The following is a 20,572-nucleotide window of genomic DNA, read 5'->3' on the forward strand; positions in this document are numbered from 1 at the left end:
AACAGTGTCAGACTGTGGTTGTACTGGGCAGCTCCTAGTGGTCAACAGTGTCAGACTGTGGTTGTACTGGGCAGCTCTTAGTGGTCAACAGGGTCACACTGTGGTTGTACTGGGCAGCTCCTAGTGGTCAACAGTGTCAGACTGTGGTTGTACTGGGCAGCTCCTAGTGGTCAACAGCGTCAGACTGTGGTTGTACTGGGCAGCTCCTAGTGGTCAACAGGGTCAGACTGTGGTTGTACTGGGCAGCTCCTAGGGGTCAACAGTGTCAGACTGTGGTTGTACTGGGCAGCTCCTAGTGGTCAACAGTGTCAGACTGTGGTTGTACTGGGCAGCTCCTAGTGGTCAACAGTGTCAGGCTGTGGTTGTACTGGACAGCTCCTAGTGGTCAACAGTGTCAGGCTGTGGTTGTACTGGGCAGCTCCTAGTGGTCAACAGTGTCAGACTGTGGTTGTACTGGGCAGCTCCTAGTGGTCAACAGTGTCACACTGTGGTTGTACTGGGCAGCTCCTAGTGGTCAACCGTGTCAGACTGTGGTTATACTGGGCAGCTCCTAGTGGTCAACAGCGTCAGACTGTGGTTGTACTGGGCAGCTCCTAGTGGTCAACAGTGTCAGACTGTGGTTGTACTGGGCAGCTCCTAGTGGTCAACAGTGTCAGACTGTGGTTGTACTGGACAGCTCCTAGTGGTCAACCGTGTCAGACTGTGGTTATACTGGGCAGCTCCTAGTGGTCAACCGTGTCAGACTGTGGTTATACTGGACAGCTCCTAGTGGTCAACCGTGTCAGACTGTGGTTATACTGGGCAGCTCCTAGTGGTCAACAGCGTCAGACTGTGGTTGTACTGGGCAGCTCCTAGTGGTCAACAGTGTCAGACTGTGGTTGTACTGGGCAGCTCCTAGTGGTCAACAGTGTCAGACTGTGGTTGTACTGGACAGCTCCTAGTGGTCAACAGTGTCAGACTGTGGTTGTACTGGGCAGCTCCTAGTGGTCAACAGTGTCAGACTGTGGTTGTACTGGGCAGCTCCTAGTGGTCAACAGTGTCAGGCTGTGGTTGTACTGGGCAGCTCCTAGTGGTCAACAGTGTCAGGCTGTGGTTGTACTGGGCAGCTCCTAGTGGTCAACAGTGGTCACACTGTGGTTGTACTGGGCAGCTCCTAGTGGTCAACAGTGTCAGGCTGTGGTCGTACTGGGCAGCTCCTAGTGGTCAACAGTGTCAGACTGTGGTTGTACTGGACAGCTCCTAGTGGTCAACAGTGTCAGGCTGTGGTTGTACTGGGCAGCTCCTAGTGGTCAACAGTGTCAGACTGTGGTTGTACTGGGCAGCTCCTAGTGGTCAACAGTGTCAGACTGTGGTTGTACTGGGCAGCTCCTAGTGGTCAACAGCGTCAGACTGTGGTTGTACTGGGCAGCTCCTAGTGGTCAACAGTGTCAGGCTGTGGTTGTACTGGGCAGCTCCTAGTGGTCAACAGCGTCAGACTGTGGTTGTACTGGGCAGCTCCTAGTGGTCAACAGTGTCAGACTGTGGTTGTACTGGGCAGCTCCTAGTGGTCAACAGTGTCAGGCTGTGGTTGTACTGGGCAGCTCCTAGTGGTCAACAGTGTCAGACTGTGGTTGTACTGGGCAGCTCCTAGTGGTCAACAGTGTCAGGCTGTGGTTGTACTGGGCAGCTCCTAGTGGTCAACAGTGTCAGGCTGTGGTTGTACTGGGCAGCTCCTAGTGGTCAACAGCGTCAGACTGTGGTTGTACTGGGCAGCTCCTAGTGGTCAACAGTGTCAGACTGTGGTTGTACTGGGCAGCTCCTAGTGGTCAACAGTGTCAGACTGTGGTCGTACTGGGCAGCTCCTAGTGGACAACAGTGTCAGACTGTGGTCGTACTGGGCAGCTCCTAGTGGTCAACAGTGTCAGACTGTGGTTGTACTGGGCAGCTCCTAGTGGTCAACAGTGTCAGGCTGTGGTTGTACTGGGCAGCTCCTAGTGGTCAACAGTGGTCACACTGTGGTTGTACTGGGCAGCTCCTAGTGGTCAACAGTGTCAGACTGTGGTTGTACTGGGCAGCTCCTAGTGGTCAACAGTGTCAGACTGTGGTTGTACTGGGCAGCTCCTAGTGGTCAACAGTGTCAGACTGTGGTTGTACTGGGCAGCTCCTAGTGGTCAACAGTGTCAGACTGTGGTTGTACTGGGCAGCTCCTAGTGGTCAACAGTGTCAGACTGTGGTTGTACTGGACAGCTCCTAGTGGTCAACAGTGTCAGACTGTGGTTGTACTGGGCAGCTCCTAGTGGTCAACAGTGTCAGACTGTGGTTGTACTGGGCAGCTCCTAGTGGTCAACAGTGTCAGACTGTGGTTGTACTGGGCAGCTCCTAGTGGTCAACAGGGTCAGACTGTGGTTGTACTGGACACCTCCTAGTGGTCAACAGTGTCAGACTGTGGTTGTACTGGGCAGCTCCTAGTGGTCAACAGTGTCAGACTGTGGTTGTACTGGGCAGCTCCTACTCAGTACTGTACAGACAGAGTGGAGGTTAGGGTTAGGGGGTCAGAACTCACCCATGGTCTTGGCGCTGTAGAAGGTCCGAGAGAACAGAACCACCGTCACCTCGTGGCTACAGTTCTTCTCCTGCGGGGAACCACAGTCCTAGTGTTACTAACGTCGCCACCTTGTGGAGTAGCGATGGTGAGCCAGTGGTTTGAAATGAACCGGCTATTCTTAACGGTTAAAGGTTTGATTAGCGTTTCTTTATATATTATTTTATATAGATTTTATAGGGTGTTTTATATATATATATATCTTTTTTTATAATAAAATTTATTTTATTTTCCATTTTCCACTTAAACAAAACACAACACAATACAGTAACAACAATAATACACAAGACATCACAGGACAGTACTTCAACAATAATAATTATAATAACGACAAGACAATTAGAAATAATAAAAAAAATATTATACAGAATATAAAAATCCAATTATATTATCACAGACACCACAAAAAGATATTTCCTCCCTTTTTATATGGATTTGATTAAGAGTGTATACAAATCTGAGACAAATCCTCTTGAGGTTGTCCCGTTCCTGATAAGCTTAATATAGTTTTATAGTATGTTTTATAGGGCTCTTTCAGACAAATTAACAGAAAGGTATTGCGATTCTACTGATGATCAATAAGAATTCTTGACAACGAGCGTCACTGTAAGCCCCACAGCTAGTGGGCGATTGTGCCGTGTGGTGAAATGAGTTTGGTCAATTATAAGTCCCATCGTTGGGGGGCATGATGGTGTTTGTCCTGGAAGCGAGACCGTCTATGCCTAGAGTCTGTACTGTACTCTGTACTGTACTCTGTACTGTACTCTACTCTGTACTGTACTGTGTCGAACTCTCAAAGTGAAAGTGAAACTGAAGCTACTCTCTGCTGCGACTCTGCTGCACAGACCTAAAAGATAAGTGTCCACACAGACACGTTCAGATTATAATGCTGTCTAAGTATTGATAACACTGAATTAATTTAGTTTTATTTCTATATAATAATACATAAAAAAAAAAAAAAACTAAGCATAGGGGCAGTGGGGTGGATACATGAACACCAAGTAAAACCAGTAACACAGACTACCGGGGCAAGCCTAGTTTACACCAGACTGAGCCTACCGGGGCAAGCCTAGTTTACACCAGACTGAGACTACCGGGGCAAGCCTCGTTTACACCAGACTGAGACTACCGGGGCACGCCTAGTTTACACCAGACTGAGCCTACCGGGGCAAGCCTAGTTTACACCAGACTCAGACTACCGGGGCAAGCCTCGTTTACACCAGACTGAGACTACCGGGGCAAGCCTCGTTTACACCAGACTGAGCCTACCGGGGCAAGCCTAGTTTACACCAGACTGAGACTACCGGGGCAAGCCTAGTCTACACCAGACTGAGCCTACCGGGGCAAGCCTAGTTTACACCAGACTGAGACTACCGGGGCAAGCCTAGTTTACACCAGACTGAGACTACCGGGGCAAGCCTAGTTTACACCAGACTGAGACTACCGGGGCAAGCCTCGTTTACACCAGACTGAGACTACCGGGGCAAGCCTAGTTTACACCAGACTGAGACTACCGGGGCAAGCCTAGTTTACACCAGACTGAGACTACCGGGGCAAGCCTCGTTTACACCAGACTGAGACTACCGGGGCAAGCCTAGTTTACACCAGACTGAGACTACCGGGGCAAGCCTCGTTTACACCAGACTGAGACTACCGGGGCAAGCCTAGTTTACACCAGACTGAGCCTACCGGGGCAAGCCTAGTCTACACCAGACTGAGACTACCGGGGCAAGCCTAGTCTACACCAGACTGAGACTACCGGGGCAAGCCTAGTCTACACCAGACTGAGACTACCGGGGCAAGCCTCGTTTACACCAGACTCAGCCTACCGGGGCAAGCCTAGTTTACACCAGACTGAGACTACCGGGGCAAGCCTAGTTTACACCAGACTGAGACTACCGGGGCAAGCCTAGTTTACACCAGACTGAGACTACCGGGGCAAGCCTCGTTTACACCAGACTGAGACTACCGGGGCAAGCCTAGTTTACACCAGACTGAGACTACCGGGGCAAGCCTAGTTTACACCAGACTGAGACTACCGGGGCAAGCCTCGTTTACACCAGACTGAGACTACCGGGGCAAGCCTAGTTTACACCAGACTGAGACTACCGGGGCAAGCCTCGTTTACACCAGACTGAGACTACCGGGGCAAGCCTAGTTTACACCAGACTGAGCCTACCGGGGCAAGCCTAGTCTACACCAGACTGAGACTACCGGGGCAAGCCTAGTCTACACCAGACTGAGACTACCGGGGCAAGCCTAGTCTACACCAGACTGAGACTACCGGGGCAAGCCTAGTTTACACCAGACTGAGACTACCGGGGCAAGCCTAGTTTACACCAGACTGAGACTACCGGGGCAAGCCTCGTTTACACCAGACTGAGACTACCGGGGCAAGCCTAGTTTACACCAGACTGAGACTACCGGGGCAAGCCTCGTTTACACCAGACTGAGACTACCGGGGCAAGCCTAGTTTACACCAGACTGAGCCTACCGGGGCAAGCCTAGTCTACACCAGACTGAGACTACCGGGGCAAGCCTAGTCTACACCAGACTGAGACTACCGGGGCAAGCCTAGTCTACACCAGACTGAGACTACCGGGGCAAGCCTCGTTTACACCAGACTCAGCCTACCGGGGCAAGCCTAGTTTACACCAGACTGAGACTACCGGGGCAAGCCTCGTTTACACCAGACCTAGGGGTCCGCAAAGACGACTTCAAACTGGAAATGGTAACAACAGATGAGGTACTAAAAAAACTGAGCGCCCTCCAACCGAACAAGGCCACTGGCCATGACAACATCCCCTTCAAATTCCTCAGAGACTCAGCAGCCGCCATCACCCCAGTCATCACACACATAATAAACCTCTCCATAAAACAGGGACACGTCCCCAAGGACTTCAAAATTGCGAGAGTGACCCCCCCTGCACAAAAAGTTTTCTCCCATTTTCTATATTTTCTCCCATCCCAATTTCGTATCATCCAATTCAACCCTCCCCTGTCACGAACGCTGTTTCTTGCCTCCCACAAGCCGGCTGCAATGTGGACTAAGTCATACATAGCACAAGTCCCCTCCGGTACTTGAGGTAACAGCCGTCGCATCTTTTCACCTGCGCAGCTCGATCTCTCAGTGGCGAGGAGTAACGCGTGGGAGGCTCACGCTGCCCCCGACACTTCCTGATTCTACTGCGCAGGCGCACCAACCGACCTGTAGGAGTCGCTGTCCACAACGCCCGATCCCCACCCATCAGTTTCCCACCCCCTAATACGGCCAATGTGTATTAGTATGAACGACCAGCTAAACTGAAAGCAATGTGGAGCGCTGGGCTCGAACAGGCGAGCCCAGCGTCTCCGCATTCGTGGCAAGTGCCTTGCCCACTACGCCACGTAGCCGCCCAGTCAAAGGCCTTTTTGTAGGTTTTCAGGCCTGCCTTCTCTCTCTCTCTCTCTATCTATCTATCTATCTACCTCTCTCTCTGTTCAATGATTAAGTGGCCAAACGTTACAATATAAATACTAATTGGATTTTTGGCTGGTAAAAAATCTGCCCGGCTGGTAGTTTTTAAAATCTACCAGCCAAATGGCTGGTAAGTCAAAAAGTTAAGTTTGTTCCCTGGCTGGATGCAATCCTACCTGGAGGGGAGAGAACAGGTAAACGGTACCCTATCCCCCCCCCTCACAGTGAGCTGTGGTGTTCCACAAGGAAGCATACTAGGACCGCTACTGTTCCTAATTTATGCAAATTACATGTTGTCAGCTTGTGACTGCAACAAATGTAAACTTGTTCTTGTTCGCGGATGACTCAGCCCTGCTGGTCTCTGACAAGAACAAGTTACAGGTTGAAAAACCCTCAGCTCTGAACTCGGCAGAATCTGCACCTGGCTCGCTGATAACAAACTATCATTACACCTGGGTAAAACAGAGTCCATTCTCTTCGGATCAAATAACAAACTCAGCAAGACCGACGGCTTCTTCGTTACAGTGGGTGACAATATTGTCACAAGGAAAGATGAAATTACCTACCTGGGTTCCATCCTAGAGGCAAATCTTTCTTGTGACAAAATGGCATCCAAGGTAATAAAAAAAGTCAACCAACAAACTAGATTTGTGTACCGGATCTCCTCTCTGGTAAACAAGAATACCCTGAAGACTCTGGCAGGAGCACTCATTCAAGGGTACTACGACTATGCTTGCACCTCATGGTACCAAAGCACCTCAAAGGCGCTAAAAACAAAATTACAAACATCACAAAAACAACTGGTCAGACTACTACTTGACCTGACTCCTAGAACCCACCTCACCCCTGCCCACTTTGAATACCTAGGATGGCTTAGAGTAGACGACAGAGTACAGCAACTTGCAATGGGCCTGGTCTACAAGATACACTACACGACCAAGGTACCCATGTACATGTCAAAATACTTCCCAAAGGTCAGTGAATACCACGATGCCACATCAATGTGGAACGCCCTACCCAAAGCTGTAAAGGAATGTGAATCACTACCCACTTTCAAAACCACTCTCAAAGAGCACCTACGGGAGACTGCAATTCGAAACTGGCCCCTGTAAATGTCCTAACCCAACCCCCTCCAATGTACAGTAAATGTCCTAACCCAAGAATACACAAGACCCTCTTCTTGGGACCAAGTAAGGTTTCGTCGATATACCAATGTACAGTTTTGCTTGTACAGTTGTACAGTTTCCCCCCCCCCCGGCCTACCCAACCCCCCCCCCCCACCTACCTCCAATGTACAGTCCCCCCCCTCCCCACCCCACCTACCCAACCTCCAATTTACAGTTTCTACGTCAAATGTATATACTCTCTTTTTTAGACTCTTTTTGTATCACACAGTACTGTATTTGTAAATCTGGTATGTCATAAATGTATAAACGTAGCAGTACTGTCTATCTGTATGTCATGTATGTCATATATGTTATGATGAATTGAAAATGGGGGACCCTGATGTAAACAAGACGAAAGTCTTTCTCTGGTCTGCATCCCCTTAACAATTGTGTGTATTGAGCCGTACTGTATTGTACCCATTCTGCAATCTGTTAAGAACGTTTTCAATCAATCAATCAATCAATCAATCAATCAATCAATCAATCAATCAATCAATCAATCAGACTCAGACTGATGTTACTGAGAGTTAAATGACAGTCATCATGCAGGCACGCTGTGTTTATGTAGTTAGCTAACATTATGCACATTGTACAGATGTCGTCTGGTAACGTTAGATAAGATTTGTATTGTCGTGTTGAGAGAGAGAGATGATTAGAGCGTGAAATGGACCGATTGTGGCAAGGCAGGCCAAGTTGAAACCACGTTCAATTTTTAAAGAAGAAACACGGCTATCTGGCTTTCATCCGGGTTAATGACAGCGGATAGCCGGCTATCAAAATAACCCTTTTATACACATCCCTATCTAATAGTTGTCAGGTTTGAGCATTCAAACAAGAGGCCAAGAAATGATGAGACCAACCAACCTTCCACTTGGCGAACAGGTCAGACAGGAAGCCATTGACCGCCTTCTCAAAGTACAGGTCACCTAGAACATAACAGAGAGGCCCAAATTAAATTGACATGATCAACTTCAGAGGCCAGAATGTGGGACCTATAAAACACATTTACCATCCAATAGCATTGTGAGGCTGAACAACAGGACCCATTGACTACGTAAATGTGCTCAAAAAAAAATATATATAAAACTAGTGCTGTCAATAGATTTAAAAATGTTTACTAATTAATCTCACAATTTTCTGTAATTAATCTAGATTAAAAATTGCATTTTTCTACTTAAGACCGAAGCTTATAACAGATATTTACTTGAGTAAAATCATGGAATTAATGTAAAATCAACACAAAGAAAGTATATTTAGATTCAAAGACTATTTTAATAGCTTTCTTTGAATACAGTTTCTCTCCTGTGAAATACAAATGTTCAACAAAACCGTCAACATTGACTCAGCACCTCTTTCTTATATCCGCGGAGCTAGCAGAAATAAAAACAACCCAGGCCTATGTTAAAGTGCAGATTGGCTTAGAGGACGATAATGTCTTGTATGAACTATCTGTAATATAAATCATATTGACAACAAAAATGTGTTCCATCTTCATGTCAGATGATTTTCAAAAAGGTGCATGAGTCGATGCAAAAAAAGAACAAGCAAATATACTGCTGAAAGTTCAGAACGTTGACGTTTTTCTTTTTTTTAAACTTTATTTTTTAGCGTTTATCGCTTTTCTGGTCAAGCATGACCGACAGTTGTAGGGTGAAACGGGAGAGAGAGCAGGGGGAGACATTCGGCAAATGACGGCGAGTCCGGGAATCGAACTCGGAGTCAACCAGATCCGTGACGCAGCACGGAGTCCCGCGACGCAGCGCGGTAACATGGTGTGCTACTGGAGCACCCACGTTGACGTTTTTCACTCCATAGATTAATCTAGATAAATTTATTTTAATGCTTTAAATAATTTAAATTAATCTCCAAAATTAAAGCATTAACTTTGACAGCCCTAATATAAACATTTACAGATTTTTTTTTAAATAGCTAAAAGCTAAAAGTGATGTTGTAATTTTGCAACCGAGGGTCTTAGAGGGTTTTAAGATACAGGAGCTATGCTGATCGTAAATTAACCAATCAGAGAGGTCCTACTGACTGTAGATGAACCAATCAGAGAGGTCCTGCTGAGTGTAGATGAACCAATCAGAGAGGTCCTGCTGAGTGCAGATGAACCAATCAGAGAGGTCTTACCGTAGATGAACCAATCAGAGAGGTCTTACCGTAGATGTCGAAGTCCCACATCTCGCAGCTCATCTGGATGAAGATGTAAACCATCGCTGCTGTGGAGCGGAACACCACCTAGTGGTGACATGACAGAAGACACGTGATCTACTGAACACATGATCTACTGAACACAACCAAAACAACCTCACAACGATTCGATTACGATTCTTCAGGGAACGATTCAATGCATCATGAAAAATCAGTTAATTCCCCCCAAAAAAGATTATACACAAATGTGGCTGGGGGAACTCAACTGATTCACTCGGCATGAATGGACTAAATCGATGCAGTTGAATCGTCACCTTAGGATCGATTCATTGTTACACCCCTACAGAAGACACCATGATCTACTGAACACCATGATCTACTGAACACCATGATCTACTGAACACCATGATCTACTGAACACAATGATCTACTGAACACCATGATCTACTGAACACAATGATCTACTGAACACCATGATCTACTGAACACAATGATCTACTGAACACCATGATCTACTGAACACAATGATCTACTGAACACAATGATCTACTGAACACAATGATCTACTGAACACCATGATCTACTGAACACAATGATCTACTGAACACCATGATCTACTGAACACAATGATCTACTGAACACCATGATCTACTGAACACAATGATCTACTGAACATAATGATCTACTGAACACCATGATCTACTGAACACCATGATCTACTGAACACCATGATCTACTGAACACCATGATCTACTGAACACAATGATCTACTGAACACCATGATCTACTGAACACAATGATCTACTGAACACCATGATCTACTGAACACCATGATCTACTGAACACCATGATCTACTGAACACCATGATCTACTGAACACAATGATCTACTGAACACCATGATCTACTGAACACCATGATCTACTGAACACCATGATCTACTGAACACCATGATCTACTGAACACCATGATCTACTGAACACCATGATCTACTGAACACAATGATCTACTGAACACCATGATCTACTGAACACCATGATCTACTGAACACAATGATCTACTGAACACCATGATCTACTGAACACAATGATCTACTGAACACCATGATCTACTGAACACAATGATCTACTGAACACCATGATCTACTGAACACAATGATCTACTGAACACCATGATCTACTGAACACCATGATCTACTGAACACAATGATCTACTGAACACCATGATCTACTGAACACAATGATCTACTGAACACAATGATCTACTGAACACAATTATCTACTGAACACAATGATCTACTGAACACAATGATCTACTGAACACCACCTACGACACACGACAGAAGACACAGGACATACTGGACACACGTGGATACCAGGGTTTCCGTTAGAAAAAATTGTTGCCGGCCTCAGTGTCCGGTAGATCTCAATCTACCGGTCAAATGAGAGAAATTCCGGTCAGAGTTTATTGAGCTTAAAAACAATTGATAGGCAAAAGAATGACAACAAAACAAAAGAATGACATCATCAAGGCATGTAGATGTATAATATTTTTACTTAAAACTAGGCTACTTTTGCGTATAAAGTCATTATATTCCAAATAAAATAAGTCCCGAGACTCGTGCTGCTGCCGACTTTAAATCAAATAGGTGTCTGTGGGCAGTCGCCCGACATTAATAAACAACAGTCTGTTATAATCACATTTTTATGAGCTAACGAATTCCGTTATATTGGACATTTGTATTAATTATATCAAGCGAAGAACTGAGAAATTTGGCAGAGAGAGACGGCAACATTATCGTGGGTTTGCGTGACGACTCTCTCTCTCTCCACCTCCCAATGACTTATTTGCGAGAGTATGTCGATGCAGAGCAGCAGATTCAGCGGTTATTGGCTCTTTTCTGGCTCTATCTGGGGACCGCTCAGCAGCGCCCCCCACCCAACAGCTGAATTGAAAATGGCTGAATTGGAGTACTGCTGGAGTACTGCATTGTGCTGCTGCTGCTCCGGCTCTGCAGCTTCACAAAAGTCCGCACACCCAGCACTAAGCTCTCGCTGACAACGTCGTTGTCATTATTAGAAGCAACGATGAAACAAATGTAATGATTGTTTCGTTCATCGCATAGGCTATTTAATTTTAGCCTATTTTAATACAATTCAAATAATCAAATTGTGCTTAGACTCAGGGAATTATTTTCACCGGACATTAAGACCGGAGAGATTAAATATGTCGGACTTCAACAGATTTTGCCGGTCAAATACCGGTAATTACCGGCTAACGGAAACGCTGGTGGATACAATACTGTACAAAACAACACGACAGTTACAGGTGAATAGAGCGGTGATGTCTTACCCTGCTGTCCTCGCTGATGTAGCCACAGGTCACCTTCTCTCCTTTAACCCACAGCTCGCTGGCCTGAGCCCTGGACACAGACACACAGACCCCAGATCAGCCCCACCACCACGTCTCCACGACAACAGGCCTTCAGTGACCCTGGTGCCACAACTCTTATTGGACCAGGTGTTGAGTTCAGTTCAGTTATTTTTTATTTCGGGTTTTGGACACATAACAACGGCCATTCCATAAATCACCAAAGTTTTACCAGCTGCTATTGCAGCATTGTCCAATTGTCCGAAAAGGGCTGAAGGGACAAGCACTAGGCTTGTCGGGCCCTACCCCTGAAGACTTACGTTTCTTTTTTTATTTACATGCATACATAGTACATACATAGTACACATTACAGTATAGTATACCTGCAGTATATAATAGTATATAGTACATAATAGTGTATACAACACATATATGTTATTTGTTATTATTATTATTATTATTATTATTATTATTATTATTATTATTATTATTATTATTATTATTATTATTATTATTATTATTATTATTATTATTATTATGTTATTTGATACTATCTTGTCTAGCACAGTCTCTGGAGCGTAACAGTAAGAAGCATTTTGTATGAAAGTATTCTGTACTTCTGTATGACAACTATTAAAGAACTTGAACTTGAACTTGATATATAATGTGATATGAGATATATAGTACATGATACAATATAATATAGTACCATAATATAATAGTATATAGTGTAAATATAGTTTAATATACTATACAAATTAATTATAATATGATTATATAATGTAATATGATATAACGTACAATACAGTATCATATGTATTTTTTTATTTTTATTAATATGCAATTAAAGCTCTTCTTCCCTTCTGTACCTTCTTATTTTTGTCTACCTAAATAATCATTGTGAGCGATCTGTAGTGCTGAATTTCCCTCTGGATTAATAAAGTACTTCTATTCTATTCTATTCTATTAATAACACTTATATATTGTGTGGTGAGAGCAGGCAACTGCACCTCCTCATCCATCACCCTCAACATAGGGGCCCCCCAGGGCTGTGTTCTGAGTCCCCTCCTCTACTCCCTGTACACACACGACTGTGTGGCTCAGCGGAGTAGCAATACAATCGTCAAATTTGCTGACGACACAGTGGTGGTGGGCCTGATCTCTGCCAACGACGAGAGGGCCTACCTGGAAGAGGTCAAGGTCCTGGCGGGATGGTGCCAGGAAAACAGCCTCTCCCTGAACGTCAGCAAAACAAAGGAGATGATTGTGGACTTCAGGAGGTCGGGGGTCAAGGACTACAGCCCCCTCAGCATCGACGGGGCACCGGTTGAGAGAGTCAACAGCTTTAAGTACCTCGGAGCCTACATATCCGAGGACTTGACATGGACCACACACATTAACAGTGTTGTGAAGAAGGCACGACAACGCCTCTACTTCCTCAGGCGCCTAAGGAAGTTCCAAGTCAGCCAGAAGATCCTTAAGAACTTCTACTCATGTACAATAGAGAGCATCTTGACCGGCAACATCACCTCCTGGTTTGGGAATAGCACTGCACAAGACCAAAGCAGACTACAAAGAGTGACACGTTCAGCCGAACGCACAATTGGAGGGGGGCTCCCCACCCTCCAGAACATTTACTACAAGCGTTGCAAGGGCAAGGCTAAGAGAATCATTAAAGACTCCAGTCACCCGAACAACTGCCTCTTTGAACTGCTGCGGTCAGGCAAGCGATACAGGAGTCTCAAGGCGAGCACAGAAAGACTCAGAAGAAGCTTCTATCCCCAGGCCATCAGGCTGCTAAACGAACAATGAATGAACACTACACAACAACAACCACCAAACGCACATAGCACACACATCCACACGCACACACTCACTTTAAACAAACACACTGTAGCACCCACTCCACACACTTATAGCACACACCCACTTTAAACAAACACACTGTAGCACCCACTCCCCACACTTTATATTTATGGATGAAGGATTGCACTACAACTCGTACACCTTACTGTAAATTGTACCTAAAATTGTACCTCATCCCATTTCTGCTTTGCACTAGATAGTACTGTACATTAGTACACTGCATAGTATTGTGTATTGTATATTATATGGTAACTCAGAACATTGTACATATGTCTATACCGAACACTGTGACCTCATTTTCTTCTTCTAAATTCATGCTATATTATGTTATTATGTTATTTGATACTATCTTGTCTAGCACAGTCTCTGGAGCGTAACAGTAAGAAGCATTTTGTATGAAAGTATTCTGTACTTCTGTATGACAACTATTAAAGAACTTGAACTTGAACTTGTATTATACCTGTAAACAGTATTTTTATGAAGGTCTATTGCTGAGATTTCTTTTTCTTTATTTTTTTTTACATTTCCTCATTCATATATTTGATGTATGTGTTATCGTGGCAGTATTTTCATGGCATGTCTTGTATGGTGAAACCGAAGGCAAATATTCACATTGTGGACAATAATGTTTTCATGAATCGTAAACTTTGGGTGTAGAGTAAAACGTTACCCACCTAATTCCTGCAAACTCCACCTTCTGGGTCACATAGGCACAGGTACTGACCTGAAACACACAGATGAGCCGTCACCATCACACCAGGGCTCCACACTGTGCCGGCGTTTCACTCGCATTTGCAACAAGAAATACCGTAATTCCTCTAATAGTAACCCCGGCTTGTATTTGTTTCAACTGTAGCGGATACCAGGCTTGTATTAGGAGGAGGCCTGTATAAGAGGGAGGCCTATATTTCTAATTTTCAAACAGATCATAATGAATAAATCAACATTTTGTGTCAGTTTGAACCCAGTAAAATGTACTGGGTTCATTTATTGAAACCAAGTACTGTATGAAATACGGTAGTAAACAGTGCAATTACAGGTGGTCAAAAAAAGTAAAATAAAGTAAAATAGTGCAATCACAATACTGGTATAATAATAATAATAATAATAATAATAATAATAATAATAATAATAATAATAATAATAATAATAATAATAATAATAATAATAATAATAATAACTTCGTTTTATACAATTCTGAGGTAGGCTTACTCTCTTGGTAAACATTAACACCATACCATTATATGGTATTTACTGCACAGCCAGGCCAGCATATACATGAAACCCGGCTTGTATTAGGAGGCCGGCTTATAATTTCCTTTTTTAGTTTTACCTTAACTTTTACGTTTCTGTTTCAATATTGACCCATTTCGCATTTGTGTCTTGATTATGAACCCAACACAACAACATTCAAGCAACAGCTCCTCAAATATCTGCCTGAATGGAGTGAACACCAGAAAGGGAGGGACACATACATCGCAAACTAAGAAAGTAGCTAGAGGTCACAATTCCAACCAGATTGATCAGGATGAGGTGATTCTGTTGACTGCCTTGGTCTGTATTGCTTACAACCAGGCCACACATTTGACGGCTCCTTCCCATCCAACTGTCTCACAACATCTGTTGCCGAACCCTTACGAGTGTTCAATGATATCGTCCTCCAGGGTCCAGCACTCCTCAAACCCTGTGCAGCTAATACAGAAGATGCCAACCTGAAACCGAGAACAAAAATAGCAAGTCTCATGACCCAATGTCAGAAGTACAATGCATATGGCAGCACCCATCACACCTGCAAGACTGACGCAATACGTCACAGCAAGGACAGAAATGCCCTTTCCGCTCTATTGTGGCCTCAAATTGCATGGCAATGGACGCCAGAAAACGGAAGTTGATGAAGCACATGCACAAGGGTTGTCAGTGTCATATAAACGAGTAATGGACGTGAAGCAGTCGCTTGCATACGACACAATGAAGATGGCATTGTTCTTCCTACTAATCTTCGTCAGGATGTCTTCACCACCTATGACGTTGACAATCTAGATGGGCACAGCAAAGGGAACTACTCACAGAACGAGTTCCATGGAACTGCACTGAGTGCTACAAATCATCTCTCTCATGACCATCTAGGACTTGAGCGTCCTCCTATAAAAGTTGACACTGAAGATTCATCCACACCCAAACTTCCAGACTCATATACAATTGTTAAGCCAGCGGAACTCAATGAAGGAGATATATTGGCACCCAGAAGTGGCAGTGATCCTGTGAAACCACTGCATGATCTTGTGTGTGGAGCCAAAGTGAAAGATGAGAGTTGGTTGATGCATGGGAAAAGAGTTCTCGATCAGGAGACACTAGGTGAAGATGATGTTATTACATGGTCAGTGTTACAAAGGATCAGATTAAACCGAATATATATATTTATTGATTGATATATATTGCATAATATTTGTATATCGTTTGATATCCCTTGTATATTCCTTGTACATATACACGGAATATCCCTTTAGCCTAGTACAGACCATAATATTTCATTCTCCTATTGGACAGCGGTCCACAGGCGCCAAGGCCATGCCTCCAAAGTCAGGTTCAAAGTCACCGCCGGGGACATGCCTGGACATGAACGGTATTGCGCAAGGATATGAGACAGGAATAAAGCTGGTACTAGTTTATTCACCTAAGCGTATAAATACGGCGCAGGTGAATACAGAAGCACTTAGTAATTAAAGTTGAAGCCTCACCCACGATACGACGTGCGGTGCAGTATGGCCTGTTTGGCCCCAAATAGAGCATTGAGACCGCGTGCGAATTAATAACTGAAATGTCAGAGTTTAACGCTGTACCGTCGAGTTCGACCTATTCTATTAAGTCAGTAATAGTCTATTTGTGTATAGTGTATCGTGCGGCTAAAGTTCTACAGTGACCAGCATCACCAACGTTTCTTCGTATCAGCTAGAGTGCTTATCCAGGCTGGGCTGCTTATCATGGCGCTTTCACCCGAGGACCGTGTGGACATGTACACTGGATTATCTACCCGACGACTGCATAGCCCTTTTCGGCTGGATTATATTTGCTTTTGGTCCTGTAATTAATGGAGCGGAGAATCGCCGACACCCACAAGTGTGTGGGATTTACCCTGTGAGGAGCCACGTCGAGTCTGCCCCTCAGAAGCCTGAGGCAGGCTAGCTTTCTTCCATGTGGAGCTACATGCTACGGAGAACAGCTGTATTCGTCTGTGGATCAAGATCTTATTGCACCGTCTCCTGTACTCGGAGTCTCCTTATCATCGTTGACCCAGGCTCTACTACCGACAGACCCTCTACCCTTGCTGGCTTACAACCGGGGGGACCCTTCCAGTATCTCCCGCTATATTACTAGTGTACCATAGATATAATTCCCTAAGATTCAGGTTGTATGATTACCTCCTGCGTAATATGAGAATGGACATTCGTTATTGATTTGCCTACGCACATTCCTTTGCCTTATAAGCGCATTCAAAGTAAAGTAAAGTATATTATGTACCTTTTGCTGCAATAAATACTTAAATACAACTTTGTGTAGAACCGATTCATTGTGGGGAAGTGTTCATCATTAGATACCTGTGTACTGTATGGCCAGTAGGAATGTACATAAAGACGGGAGTGGTTTAATGATACCATACTTATCAATACAGTCAGGGAATTGTACCCCTCAGTTACAATTGGTCCTTCGAGCCGGAGGGTAATTAGCGTAATATTAATATAGTGGTATTAATATTGACATGGCCAATGATGAACACTCCACAAAACGGTTCTCCTAAAATAGATCGCCCGCAGCGTAGACGGCAGACACCTCAGTACTTAGAGGATTACGTTGCCAGTATACTACCTAGCTTTCTACAGACGGAAAAAGTAGATAGTAAAATTATGTCCGACCCTATCGACCAGGCTACCCCGCCAATAGAGACCCTAGTAGGTTCTAACGTAACTGACCAAGCTCACGGTGGGGACCAGGAGGGACCTGACATGACTTTACCCCCCGCCAAGACCGAAGAAGTAGTCCCCGGAGAGCTCCAGGATAAAGACAGCCCTCCAGGGATGGAACTCGACCCACTACTAGAAGGGGCGAGCACCCCCGAGATGGATCTCCTCGACTCGCCACAGGAGAACGGATCTCCAACGAGTACTACCAGGAGCGGATCACCTCAACCAGCGTCTTCCCCCAGCGAGGCGGACAAGATGCTGGCACAGGCCTTCCTCGCCAGCCTGGCAGCCTCAACAGAGCGCGATCGACTCCAAGCACAGACGCTTAGTGAGCGCGAACATTCTTCTATGGAAAGAGAACGCCTTCAAGCGCAGCAACGGAGTGACGAAGACCGTATACGTCTAGAGATTAGACGCCTTCAGACGGAAGAGAATATGGGAAGAGACCGGGCCGAAGCCCAGCGCGCCGCCGCCGAAGCCCAGCGCGCCGCTGCCGGTGCCCAAAGAGAAGCAGAGCGCGACCTCGCTCTCACCAAGCGCGAAGCCGAGCGCGACCGATTACAAGCGCAGATAATGGAGCAGCTGATTACCAGGGCAACACCCCCTCCCTCCGCACGGGGCTCCAGGGCCTCGTCAAGACAAGGGTCAAGGGCACCCTCCCCTACCCGATCAAGCGACCCTGAGCCCGACCACCAGAGAGAGCCTATACCCCCCTCCGAACCCCTTCCACGACCGGTCCAAGCGAGACCCAGCTACAAGGAAGAAACGGTCTACACCGCGGAGAGGCTAAATAGACGACTACAGGATCTAGATGACCTGCCAGAGGAAGAAGAAGAGGGAGAGGAGGAGAGCCAAGCCCAACAGCAGCACAGTACTCCACAGGACCAGGAGGTCCAGTACAGCCCAGGCTTTACCCCCGCGGCTCTGCGCTACAGACCCCCGACTCAATTCACGGGTGAGCTTGACGCACGACCAGCCCCGAGGAACAGCACCTGGGTACGCAGCAGGTACCAGCCCACCAAGACACGTAAGAGGAGACTCGCCTAGGAGGCCTCTCTTCCAACGCTCACCGATGTGCCAGCCATCCATGGCATCGTACATTGGCACACCGACGTTCCCGGACTTCACACACGAGAACAGAGCACAGTACACAGAGCTACGAATGTGCTTAGAGACAATGATGTCCGATGTAGCTGATGAACCGTACAAATATGCTATCCTACTAAAGCACCTCAAGGTGCCCCGAGCGCACAATATAGCACTGGCATATGCCACCTCTACTACCCCATACACCGCGGCTCTAGCAGCACTCGACCAAAGATATGGACGCATATGGGACTACGTAATACAAGAGATAAGGCATATTGACCGTCTACCCCCAGCCACAGACAATCGCTTACTAGATGACCTGTCTATCAAGGTACAATCCCTGGTAGGGATGCTGGGGGCGCAAAAGGAAAAGGGTATGCACGAACTGTACGCAAACTCTAATGTCGAGAGGATTTTAGAGAAGCTTCCGCCCGCCCGACAAGAGCGCTTCAGGTGGCAAAGAGACCACCGTGATCCTAACGGTCCCGAGCCATCCCTCCTAGACCTAGCCGACTTCCTGGCGAGAGAAGTCAACAGCCTACGGTTGGATACGTTCATGCGGAGCACACCAAGCTCCAGAGAGGGACCTAGGAGAGCAAACGATGGCCGCAGATTGGTGACCGTCATGCACCAATCAGAATCAGTACCGAGCAGCAAGAACCACAGTACCCCCTCGATGAAAGAGAAGTGGAAGATGGTGTGCCCGTACTGCGAAAAGGAACACTGGCTGTCACAATGTGACACGTTCAAGAAGATGACCGCCGACGAGGTGAGTCAATGGATAAAGTCCAACCGACGCTGTTACCGATGTGCGCGCAGTCACATGGCAGCCGATTGCCGCTTAAAGAAGAGGTGTAGTCGGTGTGACGGAGCCCACTTAGACGTCCTACACGACAGTAACAGAAGAAAGCCTGCACCCTCAAGCAGCACAAAGGCAAGTGTTATGTACATTGACCCCGCCAGCAGCGGGGGCGCCCGGGTGCTCTTAAAGGTGGTCCGCGTAACACTGAGTTACCAAGACAAGGTCATGGACACTTACGCCGTCCTTGACGACGGGTCAGAGAAGACCCTTCTCCTCACGTCCGCTGCGGCCCAGCTGGGGCTGCGGGGGAGCGAAGACCAGATGACGATTCGGACAATAAGAAGAGATCTAAAGACGATAAAGGGCGAGAATGTCTCCTTCACTATCGCAGCAAGCGGGCAGCCAGAGAGACGGTATAGGATCACTAACGCTTTCACCAGCCAAGACATAGGCCTGTCGCAGTACACCTACCCCATCGCCAAGCTGATGGATAAATATGTGCACCTGCGTCAACTACCTATACCGCTCATAGACGGTGCCACCCCGACCCTGCTGATAGGCTCCGACCATGCAGACCTCATCGTCCCGATGGACCGGGTCCACACAGGGCCCAGAGGCTGTCCTGCAGCAGTCGAGACCCGCCTAGGATGGACACTACAAGGCCCCCTCGCTAGGTCTCTTAACCGAACAGCAGCCACTAGCTGCCTCCACTCCAGAGTGACAGAAGAAGACACCACCCTCCTACAGCATGTCGAGAGGCTATGGACACTAGAGACAATGCCCTTTAAGAACGAAAAGAAAGACATTCGTTCCAAGGAAGACATTTACGCTATAGCCCTCCTCGAGCAGGGGACAAAGAGAGTCAAAGTCAACGGAGTGATGAGATACGCAACTCCACTCCTGAGGCGAGAGGGTATGCCTACCTTCCACGCCCCAAAAGAAGCGACGGAGCGGTATCTACTGAACACAGAGCGGCGCCTAGCCAGAGACCCCGCTCAAGAGACTGTGTACCGCGCTGAGATTGACAAGCTAATCACAGCGGGACACATAAAGAAAATTGACATTAAAGAGGCCGATCAGACGACCGAATCATGGTACGTGCCGCACCACAAAGTCCACCACAACGGCA

The 20,572-nt window shown here is 46.3% G+C and overlaps 1 protein-coding gene across 1 annotated transcript in view; it reads right to left on the reverse strand.

Annotated features, from left to right (window-relative positions):
* Positions 1-20,572, reverse strand: part of depdc5 (DEP domain containing 5, GATOR1 subcomplex subunit) — a 227,618-nt gene that overhangs the window by 169,708 nt on the left and 37,338 nt on the right. The window contains exons 7-11 of the mRNA XM_084319739.1: positions 14,268-14,317; positions 11,710-11,779; positions 9,367-9,445; positions 8,069-8,130; positions 2,543-2,612 (exon numbers count right to left, since the gene is read on the reverse strand). Of these exons, the coding sequence (XP_084175865.1) occupies positions 2,543-2,612; positions 8,069-8,130; positions 9,367-9,445; positions 11,710-11,779; positions 14,268-14,317 (331 nt within the window). The remainder of the gene's footprint in view (positions 1-2,542; positions 2,613-8,068; positions 8,131-9,366; positions 9,446-11,709; positions 11,780-14,267; positions 14,318-20,572) is intronic.

The sequence above is a fragment of the Notolepis coatsorum genome (genome assembly GCF_963971535.1).
Source record: "Notolepis coatsorum genome assembly, chromosome: 8".
In the NCBI taxonomy this organism is placed as follows: domain Eukaryota; kingdom Metazoa; phylum Chordata; class Actinopteri; order Aulopiformes; family Paralepididae; genus Notolepis; species Notolepis coatsorum.